Source organism: Nansenia antarctica (genome assembly GCF_963989245.1).
Source record: "Nansenia antarctica genome assembly, chromosome: 4".
Taxonomy (NCBI): Eukaryota; Metazoa; Chordata; class Actinopteri; order Argentiniformes; family Microstomatidae; genus Nansenia; species Nansenia antarctica.
This window is the reverse complement of record NC_137689.1, coordinates 44,682,237-44,692,236: the sequence shown is the minus strand read 5'-3', so window position 1 is coordinate 44,692,236 and position 10,000 is coordinate 44,682,237. Positions and strand designations below refer to the sequence as shown.

Here is a 10,000-nt window from a genome sequence, read left to right as displayed (position 1 = left end):
GGTCCAGTGATAATGTGGTCCAGTGGTAATGTGGTCCAGTGATAATGTGGTCCAGTGTAATGTGGTCCAGTGATAATGTGGTCCAGTGATAATGTGACCTTGTGATAATGTGACCTTGTGATAATGTGGTCCAGTGACAATGTGGTCCAGTGGTAATGTGGCCTTGTGATAATGTGGTCCAGTGATAATGTGGTCCAGTGGTAATGTGGTCCAGTGATAATGTGGTCCAGTGATAATGTGGTCCAGTGATAATGTGGTCCAGTGGTAATGTGGTCCAGTGATAATGTGGTCCAGTGATAATGTGGTCCAGTGATAATGTGGTCCAGTGGTAATGTGGTCCAGTGATAATGTGGTCCAGTGATAATGAGGTCCAGTGGTAATGTGGTCCAGTGATAATGTGGTCCAGTGATAATGTGGTCCAGTGATACATGTGGTCCAGTGATAATGTGGTCCAGTGATAATGTGGTCCAGTGGTAATGTGGTCCAGTGATAATGTGGTCCAGTGATAATGTGGTCCAGTGGTAATGTGGTCCAGTGATAATGTGGTCCAGTGGTAATGTGGTCCAGTGATAATGTGGCCCTGGGATATTCCAGATGGATATAGCTTCATAACCTCCTCCTCTGTATGATTCTGTATGATTCTGTATGATTCTGTATGATTGCAACCAACCCGTTCTTCCTCTCACAGGGCGCCCCTGGTAGAATGGGTATGCAAGGCGAGATAGGCCTCTCAGGTTATGAGGTGAGTCTAAAATAAAGAAAAAGGTATGCTCGACTCCAAATAAAGTTGAGTTTTGTGTCTTTGGGTGCTGTATAGCCTAGCACTAGGACAGCCCAACCTATTTCACCTACTCTTACCACTGCCTCTGGTGTCAGATGACCATAGTCTTTAGAATGGGAAGCTGCTACTGTACTTACACACAACGACCACTAGTTGGCGCCTCTTGTAAATTAGCCTGCCTCCTACACAGAAAAACTGCAAAATAGCTTTATACTAGCTTATCCTGATGTGATTTTGAAAATGTAAGGATACTGGGTGGTAGAACGCACATATCTAGAAAAAGTCATGAAAGGAGGGTCCTGAAATTAGATTGAGTGCAAAGATATTATAGAATCAGCTTGTCGATAAAACGATGGAATGGATCAATCTATTGAGGATTGTGATCTTAAATGCGTTGTGTCATCTCAGGATAGATTAGGTGCGCAGCATACACGATTTGACAAGAAAATAGAATGTTCAACACGGGTCGGAATCTCTGTACTTGATTTATTAAGACAGTCAGCGAATGGTTCATCAGCATGGTAACCAGCATCCGGCATTCCACGACCATTCCACTACATTCAACGACATTCAACGACATCATTATGACATACAGACAGGCTTAAATACTCTCTCGACCACCCTCTGTCTGTGCCCTGGCGCCTAACCCCCAAGGTCTTTAAGATAACAACCTCTCGAGTCTGCATATTGTGGTGTTATTGCTACCCCTGAAGAGCAGGCTGACCTGGAAGGAACAGAATGTGTGTGTCTAAGTGTGTGGGTATGTGTTATGTGTGTGTCTGAGTGACATGAGAATAGTGTGTGTGTGTGTGTGTGTGTGTGTGTATGTGTGTGTGTGTGTGTGTGTGTATGTGTTATGTGTATGTCTGAGTGACATAAGCATATATGTTTCTAGAGAACCCCATAAGATCCAACAATATACACATGTTTTACTCACTTGGTCAAATGACCCCACCCACGGCTGTTCTAGTGCTAGTGACCCCACCCAAGGCTGTTCTAGTGCTAATGACCCCACCCACGGCTGTTCTAGTTTTAATGACCCCACCCACGGCTGTTCTAGTGTTAATGACCCCACCCACAGCTGTTCTAGTGTTAATGACCTTACCCATGGCTGTTCTAGTGCTAGTGACCCCACCCACGGCTGTTCTAGTGCTAGTGACCCCACCCACGGCTGTTCTAGTGCTAGTGACCCCACCCACGGCTGTTCTAGTGCTAGTGACCCCACCCACGGCTATTCTAGTGCTAGTGACCCCACCCACGGCTGTTCTAGTGCTAGTGACCCCACCCACGGCTGTTCTAGTGCTAGGGTTGATCCAAATACTGTAGATTATACGGCCAGCAAGTAGGCTTGACACCGAAACGTGTCCACAGTGACTGTGCTGATTATGTATTAAACCATCATGTATGTTTCTGTTTGAGAATGCTGGTCTATACTACCTGATGGTTTACAACATTTCTTAACTAGCTAGGTAATGGCCAAAGGTATCCTACAGTATGTAACTGTCTGAAGATGACAGAGCTGGTATAAATGTGATAAACAGTATGTGTGTCTATAATGTATGGTCCATCCCTGTGTGTGTGTCTATAATGTGTGGTCCATCCCTGTGTGTGTGTGTGTGTGTGTGTGTGTGTGTGTGTGTGTGTGTGTGTGTGTGTGTGTGTGTGTGTGTGTGCAGGGACATCAGGGACCACTGGGCCCGCTTGGGCGTCCAGGACCAAAAGGTGAAAAGGTACACCTCCCTGACTCTGTCTAACGACATCCCATCTCCATCAACACGCTCTAGATGTGTGTCTCAGGTTGGGCCCTCCAGGCCACCGAGCCTGCAGACAAACCAATCACTTTGAACTGAGAAATGTCAACTTTAACCATGAAACAAACACTTGTATACATACACTGTGATAGTTGTTTTTGCTTTTCCTGCTTTAAATGTAATACTTCTACCATCCTATCAACCCTTGGCTAGCAACGATCATTGAATCATGTCATAAACATGGCATGGTATTTTCCACGAAGAGAAAAGAAGAGGGTTAAAATATAGAGCCAGATAAAAGCTTATGTGTTTTTGTTCTTGCAATTTCTCATCCACTATACCGATCCAGTTAGGACCACAATAACAACAGCACCCCTCTCCTTTAAGAGATGGACTGATCCAGTTAGAACCACAATAACAACAGCACCCCTCTCCTTTAAGAGAGGGACTGATCCCGTTAGGACCACAATAACAACGACACCACTCTCCTTTAAGAGATGGACTGATCCAGTTAGGACCACAATAACAACGACACCCCTCTCCTTTAAGAGATGGACTGATCCAGTTAAGACCACAATAACAACGACACCCCTCTCCTTTAAGAGATGGACTGATCCAGTTAGGACCACAATAACAACGACACCCCTCTCCTTTAAGAGATGGACTGATCCAGTTAAGACCACAATAACAACGACACCCCTCTCCTTTAAGAGATGGACTGATCCAGTTAGGACCACAATAACAACGACACCCCTCTCCTTTAAGAGATGGACTGATCCAGTTAGGACCACAATAACAACGACACCCCTCTCCTTTAAGAGATGGACTGATCTAGTTAGGACCACAATAACAACAGCACCCCTCTCTTTTAAGAGATGGACTGATCCAGTTAGGACCACAATAACAACAGCACCCCTCTCTTTTAAGAGATGGACTGATCCAGTTAGGACCACAATAACAACAGCATCCCTCTCCTTTAAGAGATGGACTGATCCAGTTAGGACCACAATAACAACGACACCCCTCTCCTTTAAGAGATGGACTGATCCAGTTAAGACCACAATAACAACGACACCCCTCTCCTTTAAGAGATGGACTGATCCAGTTAGGACCACAATAACAACGACACCCCTCTCCTTTAAGTGATGGACTGATCCAGTTAGGACCACAATAACAACGACACCCCTCTCCTTTAAGAGATGGACCGATCCAGTTAGGACCACAATAACAACAGCACCCCTCTCCTTTAAGAGATGGACTGATCCAGTTAAGACCACAATAACAACAGCACCCCTCTCCTTTAAGAGATGGACTGATCCAGTTAGGACCACAATAACAACGACACCCCTCTCTTTTAAGAGATCGACTGATCCAGTTAGGACCACAATAACAACGACACCCCTCTCTTTTAAGAGATGGACTGATCCAGTTAGGACCACAATAACAACGACACCCCTCTCCTTTAAGAGATGGACTGATCCAGTTAGGACCACAATAACAACGACACCCCTCTCCTTTAAGAGATGGACTGATCCAGTTAGGACCACAATAACAACGACACCCCTCTCCTTTAAGAGATGGACTGATCCAGTTAGGTAAAGTCTTTGCTTCTCCTCCTCAGGGCGAGCAGGGGGATGATGGGAAGGTTGAAGGTCCTGCCGGCCCGCAAGGCGACAGAGTGAGTCACCCTTCCCTCTCACACTCCTGCCTTCATTCTGACGTTCTGTTTCAAGTGTGAAGATGGGTCATTTGTACTACTTATCTTTTGTTTTCTTCTGGTATCCAGGGTCCTCCGGGAGACAGGGGAGAGAGGGGAGAATCAGGGGATCCAGGATACACGGTACGTGTCTTTAGATTCCGATAAAGGCCGTGGGATCTGTCAGTTCTGTCTGAAGGCCGTGGGATCTGTCAGTTCTGTCTGAAGGCTGTGGGATCTGTCAGTTCTGTCTGAAGGCCGTGGGATCTGTCAGTTCTGTCTGAAGGCCATGGGATCTGTCAGTTCTGTCTGTGTTTGTGTTGTGGCTTCATGATTTGGCCATTATTTTGTTCGTTGTAACCATTGTGATCTTCTCCTGTCGATTGTTCCACCATTGAATCCACTCTGTAGCATAGTACCTGACCGCAGTTCCCTGCGGATCTTAGTGTGTAGAGAGCATTGTGGGATTTGCAGATTAGCATACCGTCCCTGATTTCATTCAGTCTTATTTTCGTCATTCATTCCAAACAGTATGTATGTATTACTGTGTTATAACAATGCCAACAGTGTTGGGGTTGTTATCACAGTACGGTTCTGTGACTTCTCCTCAGGGCCAACAAGGAGTGGACGGAGGGAGAGGTAAAGCCGGAGCCACTGGACAGCCTGTGAGTGGACAGACATAGAGGATTTACACACACACTACACATCTGTGTTTCTGTATCAAGCACACAGTTAGTCTGGCACAAAGAAGCCGTCTGACGTTCAATGATTCCTTTTCTTAGGGACACGCAGGACCTCGGGGCCAGCAGGGGCCGAAGGGCTCTAAAGGAGATCAAGTAAGGATGTCAGACATTAGCACATTAGTGGAGGTCATCCCAGAGCTGTGTTGTTGTGTGTCTGTGTGTTGGTGAGAGCGTGAGAGTGTTGATCATGTTTGTTATTATTCATGTCTCCAACTCTACTCCAAACCTTCAGGCCTTCATCTCATGGTTCAGTCTGTCAGCCTGCTGTGGGACTGTGCTGCTAAAATACACATTTATCCACTTAGTGTCCTGAGGGCCGTTCCACTAAAGGTGGATTAGTATATCGGCGATTGAAATAAATCAGGCGATCAGGCAACTCGGGATTGGAATTCAAGCCTCAGGTGATTCCTCGAACGAGGATCAGGCTTGTGTGATGAGTGTTCACAGAACACCGGCTTACAAATCTTCGATATGGGCGCGTGCACGCAGACATAAAGAGCCCCGAAGAGTCGATCTGTCGAAATGAAGATACTCCACTCTGCAGGGGTTCAACATTTGCGCAGCATTCCGAATTATTGATCTTTATGAAGACGGAAAATAAGATGTAAAATAGTGCAATACTGCCGCAATTAACAAGGCGAGGGAAATGGTTTGGCAAGAAATTGCTGACCGATTAAATGCGTAGGTCATACTAGCCCCAGTTATTGTTATATGTTCATATTTTAATAAATGAATTTTACTACTGTGGTGATATCAGCAGCAGGCTACAAACCGTCATAACGCCACAATGGCCTAGTGGTATCGACCGCTGCCATAGTATCTATTCGTTATTTTTAGACGGTGGTTCAAATCCCTCTTCGGACACACTTTTTACTGCATTTCGTTGTCTGAATCTAATCTAAAATCTCATCTAAAAAAGTATGTAGGCTATAAAATGATGGTGCAGGCTAATTTACAAGAACTGACACGATTACAATGGTGTTTGAAGCCTTTGCATGAAATCTTCGGTTAAATGTAAAAAAATAAAAATAATCACTTAGTCAAGTCTCGAACTCGCAACCTTCAGAACTCTAGCTGGTTGCCTTAACCACTGCGCCAGCCAGACCGCTGTGTCAATAGCAATGCAAGTTGATAGACACACCTATTTATTTTATTTTATTTTTTACACTTTTTAATTTATTTATCCATCGATCTATCTATCTATCACACTTTCAAAATATCAGGTTATCTATCACACAATCAAACTATCTATCTATCGATCGATCACACTTTCAAATTATCAAATTATCTATCTATCACACAGTCAAACTATCTAATCTATCTATCTCGTGTGAAGTGGGAACTAATATTTCCTAAAAGACACTTGATGGAACTGTCGTTCGGGATGTAGTTTCCGCCTGTGAGCCTTTTTTCACGCACGTATTACTTTAGCCAGTCTTTTAGCCTGCTCGCGACCAGGCTAATTATATCTTTTTTTTTGTAATCAATTATTTATTGCAAAACAGTACACATGAAAAACTCACATTAATACACCAAACAAAATAAGTGTCTGCCCTGATTTTTCCCCCCCTTATCTTAAGCCCCCCCTAGGCTAATTATATCTGACTCAGAAGGAGCTCAACCAAGCAGCAAATTATTTGAGCCACATTGATGGAACCGAACGCAAGCTAACATTATCGAGGCTTAGAACTTTATCGAGGCTTAGAAGATAATCCACCTTAGTGGAATGGGCCCCTGGAGTCTTTACTACACACAAACACATGGGGGCATTAGCTATGGACATGACCCAAGTCAACTGTGTAAGATGTTTCTAACTTTACTATTCTTCTCTGTCTGTCTGTCTGCCTGTCTGTCTGTCTGTCTGTCTACCTTTCTTCCCTTCTCTCTCCCCCTCTCTCTGTTTAGGGTAATAAAGGAAAACAGGGTCAGAGAGGACAATCTGGAAGCAGAGGATCGCTGGTAAGGAAGAGATTTGTGTTTCCCTCCTATTCTCTGTTTCCTGGTCCTTGGCCTCGTATTCTCTGTCTCCTGCAATCCATCTAGTTGATTATGTTATCAGGGTTTTATTTAGGCTACATTTCAGCCCTCACGTCACAGTGGGCTGGAGGTTGGCTTGTGCTTCAATTATGTTTTCGGAGGAAACTACTTTGTTATGGCTGACTAAAATAAAGTTCTATATGTGGAATTGAAAGCCGGTCAAACTGATTTTGAACGTATGTTATATCAAAACAGATTAAAAGAAATGACTGTATGAATGACATGAGAGGACAAGGCTTGACTCATACTGTGCATGGGCTGATGCCTCTGTTCTCTTCTCTCTTCCTCAGGGTGTGGTGGGTCTCCCTGGCCCAAGGGGCGTGGTGGGGCGAGAGGGGCTGGAGGGCGTGCCTGGCGTAGATGGAGTCCCAGGAAAGGACGGCAGCAACGGCATGCCGGTAAGAGTGTGTGTGTGTGTGTGTGGAGCGTGGAGCCTCCCACCGTTGTCTGAAAAAGTCCAGGGCCGTTTTGTTGTCCCGGTAACACATCACACTCCAGAGAGCAACTCCTGAGTCTTAGTCAGTATGTTAGTCAGTATGTTAGTCAGTATGTTAGTCAGTATGTTAGTCAGTATGGTAGTCAGTATGGTAGTCAGTATGGTAGTCAGTATGTTAGTCAGTATGTTAATCAGTATCTTAGTCAGTATGTTAGTCAGTATGTTAGTCAGTATGTTAGTCAGTATGTTAGTCAGTATGGTAGTCAGTATGTTAGTCAGTATGTTAGTCAGTATGTTAGTCAGTATGTTAGTCAGTATCTGTACCAGTACCCTGTCAGTACCCTCACTCCATTGTCTCCGCAGGGCGAGTACGGTGACGATGGGGAGTTCGGTCTCCTTGGCAACGCTGGTCATCCTGGCAAAGTGGGCGTAGCAGGACTCCGGGGCGATCAGGGCGGCTTTGGACCAAAGGTGAGAGAAACGATGTGCAGCGTGTGCAGTTGCGATTTCCCCCCAACATGTTGGTGAGGCCACTGTCAAATACACACAGATGCATGCCAGTGGAACCACAGTCAAATCAAACACATCACCCATCATGGGTATAGGGTTAGGGTTATGGTTAGGGTTATAGGGTTAGGGTTATAGGCTGCAATCAATAAGTTGGACACAGACGTGTTTCTGGGATTTCTACTCAGCCCCAGGGGAATAATAGGCTACTTGGCAAAATGTGGCATTTTAGAAATGCATTTCATGTAATTCAATAATAATTATAAGAATAATAATTAATGCAATTCCTAATTATAAATGACTCAACTTATTAGCAGAGTGTTTTATTTATTTTTTCAAGATTAAGATCATTTTTAAGATTAAGATTTCTTCTGGGTGCAATCATGCATCTTCTATTTCCAACATGTTAGCTGTCTGTTTAGCTACGACCACTTGCTACACAGTGTGATCACTTTTTGCCAGTCCAATTTGCACGCAGCAGAACCCAGGAAAGCAATAGGAAAGATGCCAGACATCGAAAGAATGTATCAGCAGGTTTGTGTGGTGGTGCCTCCAGGTCTGCAGTCTGGCAGCACCTTTCTGAACCACCAGGGAGCGGGCCTCTCGTGCTCTCCTTTGACTCAATGGAGACTCCGTCTTTAGCACGCACACTACCATCTGCCCCACTCATAGCCTTTCACTGAGAGAGCAGGGCCGGAGTTGTTCTGGCCCCACTACCAAAGAAAAGTTACCTGGGGACAATAACCTCCCAGGACCTCAGGTGGGAGGAGAACATCACCTCCACCATCCAGGACCTCAGGTGGGAGGAGGACATCACCTCCACCACCCAGGACCTCAGGTGGGAGGAGGACATCACCTCCACCATCCAGGACCTCAGGTGGGAGGAGAACATCACCTCCACCATCCAGGACCTCAGGTGGGAGGAGAACATCACCTCCACCATCCAGGACCTCAGGTGGGAGGAGGACATCACCTCCACCATCCAGGACCTCAGGTGGGAGGAGAACATCACCTCCACCATCCAGGACCTCAGGTGGGAGGAGAACATCACCTCCACCATCCAGGACCTCAGGTGGGAGGAGGACATCACCTCCACCATCCAGGACCTCAGGTGGGAGGAGGACATCACCTCCACCATCCAGGACCTCAGGTGGGAGGAGAACATCACCTCCACCACCCAGGACCTCAGGTGGGAGGAGAACATCACCTCCACCACCCAGGACCTCAGGTGGGAGGAGGACATCACCTCCACCATCCAGGACCTCAGGTGGGAGGAGAACATCACCTCCACCATCCAGGACCTCAGGTGGGAGGAGGACATCACCTCCACCATCCAGGACCTCAGGTGGGAGGAGGACATCACCTCCACCATCCAGGACCTCAGGTGGGAGGAGGACATCACCTCCACCATCCAGGACCTCAGGTGGGAGGAGGACATCACCTCCACCATCCAGGACCTCAGGTGGGAGGAGAACATCACCTCCACCATCCAGGACCTCAGGTGGGAGGAGGACATCACCTCCACCATCCAGGACCTCAGGTGGGAGGAGGACATCACCTCCACCATCCAGGACCTCAGGTGGGAGGAGAACATCACCTCCACCATCCAGGACCTCAGGTGGGAGGAGGACATCACCTCCACCATCCAGGACCTCAGGTGGGAGGAGAACATCACCTCCACCATCCAGGACCTCAGGTGGGAGGAGGACATCACCTCCACCATCCAGGACCTCAGGTGGGAGGAGGACATCACCTCCACCATCCAGGACCTCAGGTGGGAGGAGGACATCACCTCCACCATCCAGAAGCCCAGCAGAGGAGGTTCTTCCTGCGGCAGCGAAGGGAAATTCAATAAGCAGCATAGTCGCTGATTGCTCCCACCCTGGTCACCACCTCTTCCCAAGACTTCCATCCAGAAAAAGGTTCCGGTTTATCAAGACCAAAAGCTTGTGCCACCTGAACAGTTTCTTCCCCATGGCAGTGGGCCTCACAAACAAGCCCCCAGCCTCTCACTGACTCTGGGACTTCCACCAGCCCACCCCCCCCCCC

General features: G+C 46.8%; 1 protein-coding gene across 1 annotated transcript in view; it reads left to right on the top strand.

The window, feature by feature from the left end:
• col27a1a (collagen, type XXVII, alpha 1a) overlaps nt 1-10,000 on the top strand; it is a gene marked incomplete at both ends in the record, with an annotated part of 120,368 nt that overhangs the window by 102,905 nt on the left and 7,463 nt on the right. The window contains 9 exons of the mRNA XM_080529368.1: nt 689-742; nt 2,458-2,511; nt 4,154-4,210; nt 4,319-4,372; nt 4,840-4,893; nt 5,011-5,064; nt 6,877-6,930; nt 7,299-7,406; nt 7,808-7,915. Coding sequence (XP_080385494.1) covers nt 689-742; nt 2,458-2,511; nt 4,154-4,210; nt 4,319-4,372; nt 4,840-4,893; nt 5,011-5,064; nt 6,877-6,930; nt 7,299-7,406; nt 7,808-7,915 — 597 coding nt within the window. The remainder of the gene's footprint in view (nt 1-688; nt 743-2,457; nt 2,512-4,153; nt 4,211-4,318; nt 4,373-4,839; nt 4,894-5,010; nt 5,065-6,876; nt 6,931-7,298; nt 7,407-7,807; nt 7,916-10,000) is intronic.